We start from the raw sequence: 15,110 nt of genomic DNA on the forward strand, positions 1-15,110 counted from the left end.
ATTACGGTAAGTATTTGATAGAAATGTTATGTTTTCATGACAGACTCCATGGTAGCCTACGTGTGGGAAATAACTAGCCATACACACCCAGGTTGGCAGAGTGCTGGACAAAAGAAAAAAAAATGTTTAATTGGCACCATCATCAGTCAAGATCCGTAAACCAAATTTAACAGAATATAACAAGGCTGGCTCTACATAGCAGTGTGCCATGAACATGTTAATTGTAGACTACGAGGCCGCCTTGCAAACTTCTGAAGCCACGTGACGTGAAGCCACCCACAATGTAGACACGCTTCTAATTTGAGCGAGTAGTCACCGCTTCTAGAGGCGCCAAGCCCTTGGCTTTGTAGGCTAAATGGCCTGAACAATCCTTGCTGCGATAGATCTGGAAGAGGCACGCATTTCCTTATTCTTCCCATGAAAAAAAACGAACAGGTGGTCAGACTGATGGAACGGAGCTGTAGTTTCTAGACACAGACTCAGGTCTTTCCCAAAATCTATGAGATGAACACTGGAATCTCCGGTAGATCTGAACGTTGGAAGAGCAATCTCCTGATTGTTGTGAAACACAGATGACACTTTGGTTAGTAAGAGGGTGTCTAGCCCAGGAAATGCCCGTAAAGGCAGAAATTGCAGAGACTTGGACCCACAGCGAGCTGACTGACACGTATCAGTCATTTATCATGTATCTTAGGGTTATTGCAAGACCCTGCAGTGGAAGAGGTGTAGTCTGCAAATTGTTTCGCAAATCCTCTGGTAGACCCTGTTGGTGCCTGCTCTTCTAATATTCAAAAACGTGGAGGTGACCCTACTTGGACAGACTAGGGCCTCCAGCCTTTCCCTCTCAAGAAACAGGTCATCAGATGTAGATTGGCCAGGCATGAATGTAGAGTTGCCCTTTGTGATAGGAGATCTGGTCTGAAGGGCAGAGGAACTGGGTCCCGGAAGCAGAGTTGCATCAGCAGGGGAAACCATGGCTTGTTTGGCCAGTATGGGACTATTGCCAGTATCTCTGCTTCTTCCATCCTGAGCCTCGGCAGAAACCAGGGTAATGTCATAAGCCCGAAGGGGAGACCGGTAAACTGCAAATGGATTTGATCGACAGCAAAGCAAAGGTATTTCTGGAACTCCGACGCTATCGGAACATGGAAGTAAGCGTCCTTCAGGTCCATAGACACGAGCCAATCGTCTGGCTGGATTGCATGATGGATAGTGAGCAGTGTCTCCATGTTGAACTTCTTCTTGATAAAATAATTCAAGTGGGTTAGGCCTATAACTGGCCTCCGGGAGCCATTTTTCTTCAACACCATGAAGAGGGTCGAGTCGGCTGGAACGGGTATTTCAGCACCCTGAGTCACCAGAGAATCTGTGTAGGACAGGAGAATTAGCTTTTTCTCCGAGAGAGACAATGATGTGGGTATGAATCGGAGAGGGGGTGGACTGCTGAATGTCCAGGCATGACCTGATGAGACTGTTTTGATGACCCAAAAATCTTTGATCGAGGCTGCCCAGACGTGTTGAAAACAAAGTAAGCAAGCTCCAACTCTCTCTGTCTGGGCAGGTACAATATCAAAAAGACTTTGAGGCTTCTCCTTCACCGGTAGATGTCCCTTTTGAAAACTTCTGGCCTGAAGGCTGTTTTTTCTTCCAGGTCTATAGCGGTAAGCATCCCTTACCCGATCTGAGCCTTGCCTGGGCGGTGTTCTCTTTTGGTTTAGGAAATGGCGATCCCGGGGAAGGAATCCCGACTTGCCCCCTGTGGCACGAGTGATGGCACTCGTCCAATTTGCTCCCAAAGAGGGAAGCCTGCACCATGCCTGCTTGGAGTCAGGGTCAGCTACCCATGGGTGCAGCCACAAGGCACGCTTAGTCGTGACAGATGACAGCATGATTCAAGCCACCGGGAAAATTATGTCCAGGCAAGCCTCCCCAGAAAAGCCGCCGCCACACTTAGTTCATGAATAGGTGAGTTCCTGGCCATATCTTCCGAGATGCTCCTCAGAGAAGCATCTATGTCGTCAGTCCAGACTTCTGACACTTTAGAAAGAACTGCGAGAGCTAGAGCTGGTTTGCAGGTCATAGCCACTGTAATGTAGATCCGCTGGAGGTCAGTATCAATTTTCCTCTCCAAGCCAACCCTAAAAGATACAGTATCCTCCAGTGGGAGTGTGACATGCCTCACTGATCTCATTATTGATACCTTTGTTAACAGGGAATTCTTCCTTTCAACACCACTCCATTTATCTGTAATTATTTTGCCGAGTTCACCCAAACAGGGAAAATTAGGGCGTTCTTTTTTGAGGGGTTTAAAATATTGCTTTGACAGCTATTTAAATCTGCCGGCATAGACGACGTCACTGCACCCCGCAGCGCACCTGCGAGGGAAAACGTCGCCACCCGCCGCCAATTTGACGGAACCGCGCTTGCGTGAACTAAGCCTCGACTTCATTCGCGGCTTTCAGATGAGCAGACAGGTCCCGGCAACTTCCTGAAATGGCAAGCTGGAACGCAGCTGCGCTCCAGTCGCCATGGCCAATCACTGGAGCTTAGCAGCAAACAAGGAGACACACAAAACACAGAGATACGGCTGTCATAAGAAAAAGAATAGCTTTGTACATTACCACCACCATGGGGCAATCCAGACTAGACCTGGGACTGGGAAGTTGTCTCTCGACCCACGGCAGGACCAGGGCATTTAAAAGGCTTCCCGCTAATAGCTGGGATGTTTGGCCATATTGCCGCTTGGCTGCCAATGGCCAGGCTAATAAGCTCTTCATGGCATCACATCATAGCCCCCATGTCCACCTGCTAATAGCTAGGATTGCTGGACTTCAGAGAGGATCACTGCTAACCACCAACATATCGCCATACACACCACCAGGCCTGGAATAAGGAAAACTTCATGAAAAGTTAAGACTTCATCTTGGTCTTAGGAGGAGGACAAAAAAAAGAACACAGCCTCTGGCCTGGAGCAAAAGATTTACAGAAGAAGGGTCCCATGAGTTATGAGGGGGTGGGATTAACCCACACGTAGGCTGCCATGGAGTCTGTCAGGAAATAGTGTTTTTTTTCAACAAATAAAAACTGCAGAGGTGATCAGACACCACCAAAAGAAAGCTCTATTTGTGAGAAAAAAAGGACATACATTTTGTTTGGGTACAGCGGCGCACGACTGCGCAATTGTCAGTTAAAGCGGCGCAGTGCCACATTGAACAAAATGGCCCGATCAGGAAGGAGGTCAATTTGTCTGGGGCTGAAGTGGTTAAGCTAAAACTTTATTTTTTGGTTTTAGTTTTTGGATAGAGCAGGGAGGTGTTAAAACAACTGACAGGGCTTTTTTCCTTCACTTTCAGTGCCAGCATCAATGGTCAAAAGGAAAAAGGGAAATGGAAAATTTCTTTCAATTTGGAAGTCAAAGAATTGTTGCAATTTCACAGAAAAGTTTATACATACCTCACAATGTACTCATATCCACGTTGGTAGGAGCCTCTCTCAAAGCTGGCAGCCGATAAAGGCACAATCTGCTCTGCTCGCACCACTTTCAGTGTGTCATAGAACCTGTCTCTGTCTTTCTTCTTAGAGGACAGAAGCAGCTGACCAAGTCTGATACTCCAAGTCGTAGATTTCTTATCTGTTTAAAAGAATCTGCTGCATTATACGTTAACAAAAAATGCAATCTAACACTAACAAAACATGTTGCCACAATATCACACTCAAATTCCGGGGAGTACCATAAGTTATTCACCAAGTTAAATACTTAAAAACACAGAAGGGCATATTTATAAAGCAGTAAATGTGACAATTACCAAATATTCACTGGATGGGAATCACATTGTACAAGTGTTTTAAATTACAGGACATGGTTGACCACCTGTGAATGTCTGGTGAATGTAACATTTTCTGTTTTATAAATATGGCCCTTAAGCCAGTTTTGGAAAATATCTGAATTCAGGAAATGCATAGTGCATATATTTTTTTTTACACATACATTCTGGCTAAGAGTAGATTATGGAGTCTGTTACATAATCACCACTTTTATTATACCTGCAGACAAATATTCCTCCACTAGATCCCACTGTGAGAGCTTCCAAGCTGCCTCCACTCTGTAGGTGTTCAATTCTGCAGTCCATTCAGGCCTAGAAAACAGTAAAAAAAAAAAAATTTCCAAATAGCAATTTTATTGATTTTCCAAAATTTTCAACAAAGGCAAAATCTTAGTACGTTAACTTACATTAGCAAGAGACAATTTATTTTTATTACATCTCAAGGTGCATAACCCTATCCCATAACCTTAACCCTAAGAGCCCATACACATTGATCAGTTAAAAAAAAGCCTCCCTTTAAATCCTATGGAACCATTCACATTGGCCCATTGTGTTTCAGTTGCATTTTTAAAAGCCCTGCTTGCTGCATTTTTGGTGTGGTAAATAAAAACAAACGACACACCTCTCTACTGAAGTGGAAATGGAATGGAAACCAACACAACGTGCTTGTGGGAAGTGCTTTCTCTTGTCACATGTCTAGGGGAAAAACGCAACACAAATGTGAAAAAAATGCATAAACAAACCTGAGTTAGACCTACCGAAAAACTAAATTTTATAGAAGTCTTCGAGGACAGCCTCTGAGACCTTGGGCTCCTCCCTCTGGACAGGAAACACGTACTCCATTCCAAATAAAAGGCGGTCCTCCAGGCCCATACCCCAGTATCACCAAGGACCATAATAAGGCACTGGAAGACTAAACACAATCATTACAGCACGATAATATAATGGCAAAAAAAAGAAAAAAAAAAAAGAAAGAAAAAAAACATATAGGGGGGAATCCCGGCTGCCCTGGAAGACTTCCTAGAAAATGAGTTACCGGTAAGTCAAACTCAGGTTTTCTCCAGTTGTCTTCCAGGACAGCCTCTGAGACGATTCTCAAGAACTTACCTTCTAGGGTGGGACCACCGCCTTGCATCCAAAAGCCTGATCCTTGCTTGTACGCAGAGCTAGGCGATAATGATTCGCAAAGGTAGAGTAACTGGACCAAATCACAGTTTTACATATCTGGTCTGGCCAAGCACCAGTTCTCTCTGCCCACGATGCCAACAAGGCTCTGGTTGAGTGTGCGCTGATAAATGGAGGCAGGGTTCTCAGCGACTGAGACACCGGACGTGATGAAATCAAGCTCGCTGCTTGTTTTTACACTGCCATATTTGATTCATGTCTATGTGAATACCTGTCTGTTTTACTTGAATTGAATAAATCCTTTTTAAACATACTACACTATGAGGTATCCCTCCTGTTCTTAATCTCTACCTATGGTCCACTGGCGAGACCCATACGCTCCAGATATCCTCAGGTTGCTATTAAAGGGGACGCTAACGCTGACTGTAGGCAGGACACCTTTACCAACAGAGCCTGTGTTACCACGCTAGGACCGTCACCAAGGACCTTAAAGGCACATATATTCACACGCTGTTACCTTACAGCAGTAAGGTAAGGGGACACCCATACATTTAAAAGCACAGAGGATTTAACAAGTCACCCAGCACCAGCATCACCTTGCAGAATTTTGTTCACCAGCACTTTATTGTTGTGTTTACAAAGTCACCATATATACTGCACATATATATTTATTTTTAGAAGAAATTTCTTTTACAGACACTTTGATATATGCTATTTATTTATTTTTTAATGGACTTATCAACTCTATACTATTATTATTTATTTATACCATTATTATTATTTTAATTTTGTTTATACCTGTGATATATGCACTTTTTCCACGTTTTTAAGTCTGGCAATTGTCAGCACCTGCTTTGTATAATTCTTTAGGATTGTACTAGTACTTTTGCACCTTATCCTTTATGTACAGCGCACCACTACCTCTTACTCTCTATTCGACTGAACTGTTCCTCTTCCTCATTTGTAGGATTGGAATAAAAGGTTGGTAATACAGTATTCTGGGATCTATGGAAGGCCGAGGATACCTTTGGAAGAAACGCACGAACTGTCAAAAGTATTACCCTATCTTCAAAAATAGACAAAAATGGCTCCCTAGGGGAGAGAGCCTGCATTTCACTGACCCTTCTAGCGGTCGTGACTGCTATCAAAAAAAACGTTTAAGGATACCCATTTGATGGATGAATCCTCCATAGGTTCAAAGGGGCTTGACATTAATTCAGTACCAGAGAAAGATCCCAGGTTGGGCAGGCCTTAACTGCCACTGGTCTAGATCTGGATAAGGCCTTAAAGAAGTTTGATACAAACTGATCCTGTTGTAGAGGGGTCTGAAGAAACATGCTGAGGCCTGAACTTTAGGGACTCATACACACGGACGTTTTTACAGCTGCATTTTTGAGCTTTTTGTAGCTTAAAATGTTATTCAATAGCCTTATACACACCATGGTGTTTTTGAGCTGTAACAGGCATTGGCGTTTTTAAGCTCCAAAAAAAACCCAGGACCAGCGAGTTCCGAGGCTCCAGCGCTAGAGCCGCTTAACGAGGCTTAACGCTGTATACACAGCGTTAAGCCTCATCCGGCGTTTCTCTGCCCTTATTCAAAATCAATGGTTCCCTATGGGAGCCCATTGATTTGAATAGAAGTCGCACCAGAAGTCAAGATGATTCAAACTGCGGTGTGACTCATGTGCTGAGAATCCTGAAGGGGAGCCCCGCAAAAAAAAAAAAAAAAAAAGAAGATTTGCGTGAGGTTCCCCACCAAGACAATACCAGACCCTTCTGTCTGGTATGGATCTCAAGGCGAAACCCACCCCCCCCTCAAAAAAATGGCGTCCCCCCCTCCAAGATCCATACCTGACCCTTATCCGAGCACGCAGTCCGACAGGTCAGGAGAAAAGGGGGGGGCGAGCGCCCGCTCCTGGACCATGCCAGGCCACATGCCCTCAACATGGGGGGAATGGGTGGTTTGGGGGCTCTGCACCCCGCCACCCCAAAGCACCTTGTCCCCATGTTGATGAGGACAAGGGCTTCTTCTCGACCAGATACCCTAGGTGAATGAGTGTGGGGTACATCGTACCCCTACCCATTCACCTTAAAAAAAAGTGTAAAAAAAAAATAAAAAAATAAACACTACACAGATTTGCTCTTTTGCTGGGTCTTCTCCCACTGCTCTCCTTCCAATGTTGACGCAATGCGATCTCCTGGTGTAAGGCTGGGTCTGCCATGTGCAATGACTTATATTGTCATGGGGCGGGGGCCACCCAATAACGTAATTTGGAGGCCATGCCCCTTGTGATGCCATTGCCTGGGCATCATGGGGTGACGTCACAGGGGGCGTGACATCCAAATTACGTAACCGGTGGCCCTGCCCCATGCCAATATAAGTCATTGCACATGGGGAACCCAGCATTACACCGAGAGATCACGTCGAGTCAACATCGGAAGAAGAGTAGTGGGAGAAGATCCAGCAAAAGAGCGAGAAGACTCAGCAAAAGAGCAAGAACACAGCGGAGAGAGGAGAAGAACCGGCAGAGGGAGAAGACATCGCCAGAAAATGGAGAAGAGCCAGAGCTGCCTTAATAAAATCCTTTAAAAAATCTGTGTAGTGTGTTTATATTTGACTTTTTTTTATATAGGTGAATGGGTAGGGGTACGATGTACCCCACACTTATTCACCTAGGGTGGGGGCCAGTATCTGGGGGCCCCCTTGTTAAAGGGGGCCTTCCAAATTCCGATAAGCCCCCACTCGCAGACCCCGACAACAGCAAGGGTTGTCAAGAGGCCCTTGTCTTCATCAACATGGGGACAAGGTGCTTTGGGGTATGGGGGGCGCAGAGCCCCCCCTGCCCCAAAGCACCCACCCCCCATGTTGAGGGCATGTGGCCTGGTATGATCAAGGAGGTATGGTCCTTTCCTGACGTGCCGGGGTGCGTGTTCGGATAAGGGTCAGGTATGGATGTTGGGAGGGACCCCCCGCCAATATTTTTTGGGGTGGGGTGTATCCCCTTAAGATCCGTACCAGACCTAAAGTCCTGAGATAGTCTTTGGGGGGTACCTCACGCAATTTTTTGTTTACATTTTGGCGGGATTCCCCATCAAGATTCTCAGCACACAAGTCGTACCTCAAGTCGGATCATCTTGATCCGACTTCTGGTGTGACTTCTATTCAAATCAATGGGCTCCCATAGGGAACCATTGATTTTGAATAGATGCAGAGAAACGCGGCTGAAAGCTAGTGCCGCTAAACGCACCAATGCAAAACGCAGATAAAATCTAGTTTTTAATGCTTTTTTTTCCTGGTTTCGGTACTAGCTTTACAGACTGTTTTTTTTTTTTTTTTTTTTAAATGTCTGTGTATATGAGGCCTTAAGGTGCTGAGAGCCCTTTGTCTGCTCTCTCTTGAAAAAACTGACATTCAGGAGCTGAACTTCTTATCGTGGAGTAAATGGTTCTGGTAAGGGGTTTGCGACGGTTAACCAAGGTTTTATTACCTTTTCCGTAAACCCTTGGGATGTCAGAAGCTGCTCTTCAGAAACCATGCTGACCGTTGTAAAGTTGTCATCTGGGGGTGAAGAACTGGTCCCTGAGCAATCAAGTCCCCCCTTTGCGGGAGTAGGATGGGGGGGGGGGGACTACCGAGAGGCTTTGCAGCATGGAGAACCATGACCTTTTGGGCCAATAAGGGGCCACCAGGATGAGATTTGTCTTCTCTGAGAAGAACTTTTGAAGAACAAGCGGAATCAACCTAATTGGGGGACAAAGCATATGCAAGGCTGAATACCCAAAGATTGGCTAAGGCATCTATTCCTATCGCCTGAACCTGAGGGTTCAGGGAAAAGAACGTCTCTACCTTTTTGTTCTTTTGGGATGCAAAGAGGTCAACTTCTGTTATACCCCATACTTGTGTAATGGCTACAAAACCCTCCTGGCCGAGTGCCCATTCGTCCTTACTCAGCCGCTGTCGACTGAGAAAGTCCACCACAGAATCTTGGGATCCTTTCAGGTGTATGGCTGAGACTGAGGCCAACTTTCGTTCCAACCAGGAAAAAAATGTTGGAAGAGATAAATCCAAGTGGGACTTTGTATGAGCCGTGACCATCCAGTACACAAGACTCCATCCCCAATAATTGATAAAGAAAAAGGGAAAAGGGGCCAAAAGGGGAAGGTGGGACTTTATATGACACAAGATACTAAGGGGTATATTAATTCAATCAGTATAATATAATAAATTAGTAATTTATTTGGAACATACCAGAAGGTAGTACAATGGATATGTTAATAATGAATCAATATGTAATGAAAAAACTTTAACAGTATAATAATCAGCATAGCACAATAAAATTCATAATCCAATGATATTATTACACATGATAAATAATAAACCAACAGTACATCCCAAAGTGTGTATAGAGTAATAACCAACAATTTAAATTGACGATTGAAATAAATCAAACCCATAATAAAATCATGGCTAGTGGGGCATGGCATCCAATAGTAAAAATCTTGACGCGTTTTGTGGATTGTCTCCACTCGTCAGGAGCAGCTGTATATCGAAAACACCTGTGATAGATAAAATATTGATAATAATCAATGGTAATTGATTATAAACCTAGGAAAAGGGGGAGCATAACAATAGTCCTAGCCTCTCTTACCTAGGGATGACAAGTAATATATATAGTCAATGGTAACAGTGATAAAAATCAGAGTCACTAGGAGGTGTATATTGGCTTCCCCCCGGGAGCTGAGGTGACATCCAAGACGGCGACCGGGTAGGAATAAGGTGATTAATCCATTGTGTATGGGGTTCACTCTGTCAGAACCAAAAGGTAACGGGAGTGAGCCCGGAAGAATAGTGAAAAGTAGAAAGGGGGTATTGTTAGTGAGATTAAGAAAGAAAGGCTATTTGGCAGACTGATGGGAACAAGGAAAAGGAGTAAAAAAGACTGAATTTGAACCAAAGGGGGGGGGGGGGGGGGGGGGGGAGTTGTGCATAGTGTAAAATAAAGGGGAGAACCAAAAAAGTGACAAACCACCGTGAGATCACACAAAAAAGAGCAGAGTTTATAATTACCTGAAACTGCACAGAAAAACGTGGAGTAAGAAAGTAGAGGACGTGTAAAGGGCAGATTGAGGCAGAAATCACACTGTAGAGAAAAAGCAGTGGTGAAAGTAACCCGCAGCACCGCCAAGGATGCACACCAACGTCACGCTGAAAATGTGCCCAGCTCAGGGGGAAGGAGCATCCACGTATGAGCGACTAGCGCTCACACGTAGGAGTTCAGCATTCCTCGTGCTAGGATGACGTTGGAATAACAAACACGCCAGACGTGCGGCGTCAACCATGTGGGCGTGGCATCGACATGTAACGTCGGCCGGCCAACACCCCCAAGAGCCAGGGGGTGGAGGATAACCACGGTGCACGTCGCAGCTCCCGGGGCAAGGATGAAAATACCACCCTCAGAGGATAAGTGGCCTCAATAATAAACGCATTCCTGCGTTATTCCTACCCGGTCGCCGTCTTGGATGTCACCTCAGCTCCCGGGGATGCCAATATACACCTCCTAGTGCCTCTGATTTTTATCACTGTTACCATCGACTATATATATTACTTGTCATCCCTAGGTAAGAGTGGCTAGGACTATTGTTATGCTCCCCCTTTTCCTAGGTTTATAATCAATTACCATTGATTATTATCAATATTTTATCTATCACAGGTGTTTTCAATATACAGCTGCTCCTGACGAGTGGAGACAATCTACGAAACGCGTCAAGATTTTTACTAATGGATGCCATGCCCCACTAGCCATGATTTTATTATGGGTTTGATTTATTTCAATCATCAATTTAAATTGTTGGTTATTACTCTATACACACTTTGGACTGTACTGTTGGTTTATTATTTATCATGTGTAACAATATCATTGGATTATGAATTTTATTGTGCTATGCTGATTATTATACTGTTAAAGTTTTTTCATTACATATTGATTCATTATTAACATATCCATTGTACTACCTTTTGGTGTGTTCCAAATAAATTACTAATTTAATATATTATACTGATTGAATTAATATACCCCTAAGTATCTTGTTTCATATAAAGTCCCACCTTCCCCTTTTGGCCCCTTTTCCCTTATCAGGAAAAAAATGTTTGCAATTGTCTGCAGCCGCTGACTCCTTGTACCACCTTGCTTGTTGATGTATGCAATCGTGGTTACATTGTCCGAGCGGATCTGAAGGTGAGAATCCACTAGTTCCCCCTGAAAAGCACTTATCACCCGCTGGACTGCTAACAACTCCCAAGAGAAGACCACTGGGCTTTCTCTTGGGGACCAGGTCCCCTGGGCTACCCTGCTTCCCAGATGCGCTCCCCAACCGAAATGGCTGGCATCAGTAGTAAGAACTTTTGTCTGGTGAGTAGTCCACTCTATGCCTCTGCATAGGTTGTGCTGAGCCCGCCATCACCAGAGGGACCTCCTGATCTTCGAGGGAAGGAGAACTTGAACCTCCAATGTATCTCTTTTTCCGCTATCCTTATAGCTCACAGCATAGAAAAAATCCTCTACAAGGTGCTGCTAAAGGGATCTCGTCCCACGCTTACCTGAGAGAAGCTGGTGCTGGCTGCCGTCGATTTTCCTGCCCGTACAGGGTTGTCCATTCTGCAAATAGAGTGTTCTCCCACAGCCACACTGGGTCACTCCTAAAATCATAGCTTTAAATGAGTCCAGGAATGAGTCTCCGGTGCCCGCTGATGACATCACTCAGTCTCTCTCTCTCTCTCACTGCCTATGCAGCTTCCTGGACTGACCAGCTTGGAACGCATAGGCCCCACCCACCACCTGAAGTGACAAGCCGAGTGCTTCTCCTTACACCGGAGGAGCACGCTGAGCCAGCCATCCCACACAGGGGGAGCTGGGAGAGACACAGCAGTGGTACACTTCTCTTTCTGCGGCAGAAGACAGCAACCACACAGCCCCACTCCACTTCTCCAGGGAGGGAATCATGCCGGGTAAAAAAGGTCCACAGGGCGAAGCGACGTTACATAACGTAATTTCACCCAGCCGAGCCATTCTGCCCTGCAGTGCAACTGCGGTGGCTGGTCGGTATGTGGTTAATAGAACCATGCATGTTCATAATCTCAGGCAATATGCCAAAGAACGTCATTTCACAAATAAAATATAAGGTACAGTTCACATCTATGCGTTTACAAAAAGATCACACTGTATTTTTGTGGGAATTTTCAGAAAGTGCCATCATCCATGGGGATTCATCAAACAGTGTCTACATTCAATGGGGGGGGGGTTAAGCCTCTAGCTTCAGCTTGCTCAGTTAAGATTTAAAAATAGAAGACAGAAGCCGATTAGTTACTATGCACAACTGCTCCAGATTCTGTCCATTCCAGTCATAGGTTATTCCACCCAGGCTGTTATTTGTACTCAGAGTCAATCTGTGGATAGTATATGAAAGGAAACAATAACCCTAAAACATTGACCTGAGGTGTGCCGGGGTCACGTGGTCAGTATGCCTAAAAGGGGGCATACCCAAGTATGAAATGAAAAAGAAAAGGAAATGGGGAATGTGTAGGTGGGATACGAGAGCCTACAACCACAAGGGGAAGAGGCAAAGGAGGGCAGGCTTTATGTAGCCTGACTCCTCATGCGGTCAGCCTTACACTTGTACTCGGAGTCAATCTGTGCATAGTATAGGAAAGGAAACAATAACCAGAAAACCTGAGGTGTGCCAGGGTCATGTGGTCAGTATGACTAAAAGGGGGCAAAAAATAAACACAGTAGGATGACAGTTACAAAAGATTAATAACAAGCTAAATTACCTTCAAAATGCCAAATTGACAAATGCTTGTGACATCTCAAAAAAGAGGCTCCGGATACCTAGAGAAACAAGACGACCTCCACCTACCCAAAGTCTAAATGATATGGGCCGTGACCGTTGGCGCAAAACCACGGAAGCAGCACCTGTCCTGAACGAATGGGCAGAGTATGCCTTAGGGTCCAGACCCAGATTGGCCAAAAAAGGTACAGCAATGAAATATGAATAGAGCTGCGGAGAGGGGAGCACTAGCAAAAGGCAACAGAGGACCATCCCTGGGTTTATCAGACATTGCTGCATCTTGTAAGCAGGCGGATAGAACAGAAATGGCCAGGGTGCCTAAGCAGTCGATCGGCCAAAAGAATGCGATACCCTGGAACAGAAGCACAAAACCATGAAGGCCAGATATATCGCTGCCTTGAGCACCAAGCTGGGTAATAACCCAAAGGAGACCTCGAAAGCAAGAGAGACATGACACAAAAAATATGACCCGTGATGAAAAGTCTACTAAGCACAGCAGGAAGGCTCTTCTACTGGATCCCTTTGAGGAAAGCTTTAATGGGGTGCACAGAAAATAAAGAAAGGCCTATCGGGGTCTTCCAAAAACCTGAAGTGGCAAAAAACAGAAAAACTAATAGGAAAATGGATGTTACTGTCAGGACTAGGAATGCTCGACCGGAAAGCATGGAAAACATGCCAAGCAGTATCAACAGCCTTCCTGGTGTACAAAAATAAAGATTTACTGATCAAGGCTGCTGCATCAGCCCAATGGGAACCCAATCCATAACCAAATGCTGGAACCGAGGAGAAGGCATGGCGCCAGCATCTGCGTCCGAGACCTGAGCCTACCGGTATCGGCCATGGCACCGAGGGGGTTCCAGAATCCACTAAAGCACCTGAGCCAGTAGATGCTGCTGGAGCTGCATTAGGCTGACTTACCAACAGTTCCATTCTATTATGCAACTCCTGGCAGCACGTAGCTAGGGAATTAAGGGTAGTGTGGATTGGGACAGGGAAAACCACAGTCCGCAGGGTAACCTGCTCCGCACTCACGTCCGACGCACCAGGGAATAGCAACTACATAGCTGGGCTTTACGAGCCGAAGCCGGGAAAGCAATTCCGCTGCGTTGAAACATTCTGTAACCAGATCAAAGAGTTGAGGCTAGCTATATGTCAACAATGAGGCCTTGGGACTGAAAAGGTACTGAGAGAGGGTGAGCTACCGTGCTTCGACCCCCTGGCCGGAGGAATAGAAGCAAAGTACCCAATAACCGCTGCTTGAGACATGACCTGCATAATAACCGCCCCCAAGACTTACCTGCATTAACCAGACCCCCCCCCCCCCCCAAAATACAACGTAAGAGCGGGACCGACGTATGCCAGTCTAGTGCAATTACCAGGTCGAGTTACCTGAGGCGTAACAGGCAAATAAAAACGTGAACTTAGGTCTTGGAACCTGAAAAAGTGTCCAGGTACTGAAGTAAATAGTAAGATGTAATTTCTGAAACAGAAACCGAGATGTAGTACATGTAACACAGATGAGGAGACTTGGCACTGCACAAGCCAAACAAAACTACTAACTCATAACGAGATAGGTAACTGCAGAGGAAACGCCATGATATAACCGTGAAGATGTGAACTCAAAATGGCAAAATAAATGAACGATGCCCAGCAAAATGATGAAAATAGCAACCACAAACTGAGAGAAAATAACACGGAACTGGGTGAGGAACATAACCTGCAAGAGAAATGTGAGCAGACTAAGAACCCTGCGACAGGAATGTGCTGCGTGAAGGAACTTAACTGAATGAGAAACGGGAGTAGCGTGAACCGACGAAACTTAAGCAGCATGAGAACCGAGGCTGCAAGAAAAACGCCAACTGCACAAGAAACGCAGGTTGCACGAGAATGTGAAGTTGATGAACAACTTGAGAAACACGAGAAAAACGAGATAAACGTGGGAAACGAGATAAACGTGGGAAACGAGAGAAACGTGGGAAAAACTGGAGAAACGTGGGAAAAACTGGAGAAACGTGGGAAAAACTGGAGAAACGTGGGAAAAACTGGAGAAACGTGGGAAAAACTGGAGAAACGTGGGAAAAACTGGAGAAACGTGGGAAAAACTGGAGAAACGTGGGAAAAACTGGAGAAACGTGGGAAAAACGGGAGAAACGTGGGAAAACGGGAGAAACGTGGGAAAACCGGGAGAAACGTGGGGAAAACGGGAGAAACGTGGGGAAAACGGGAGAAACGTGGGGAAAACGGGAGAAACGTGGGAAACGTGAGAAACGTGAGAAACGTGGGAAACGTGGGAAACGTGGGAAACGTCAGAAACAT

The 15,110-nt window shown here is 45.4% G+C and overlaps 1 protein-coding gene across 3 annotated transcripts in view; it reads right to left on the reverse strand.

The window, feature by feature from the left end:
* ATR (ATR checkpoint kinase) overlaps positions 1-15,110 on the reverse strand; it is a 182,090-nt gene that overhangs the window by 60,865 nt on the left and 106,115 nt on the right. For all 3 annotated transcript variants that reach the window (XM_077488215.1, XM_077488214.1, XM_077488216.1), the window contains 2 exons: positions 4,045-4,136; positions 3,454-3,631 (listed from right to left, as the gene is read on the reverse strand). In XM_077488215.1, the coding sequence (XP_077344341.1) occupies positions 3,454-3,631; positions 4,045-4,136 (270 nt within the window). The remainder of the gene's footprint in view (positions 1-3,453; positions 3,632-4,044; positions 4,137-15,110) is intronic.

The sequence above is a fragment of the Lithobates pipiens genome, unplaced genomic scaffold, assembly GCF_037356315.1.
Source record: "Lithobates pipiens isolate NorthernLeopardFrog02 unplaced genomic scaffold, aLitPip1_a1.2 Scaffold_18, whole genome shotgun sequence".
In the NCBI taxonomy this organism is placed as follows: domain Eukaryota; kingdom Metazoa; phylum Chordata; class Amphibia; order Anura; family Ranidae; genus Lithobates; species Lithobates pipiens.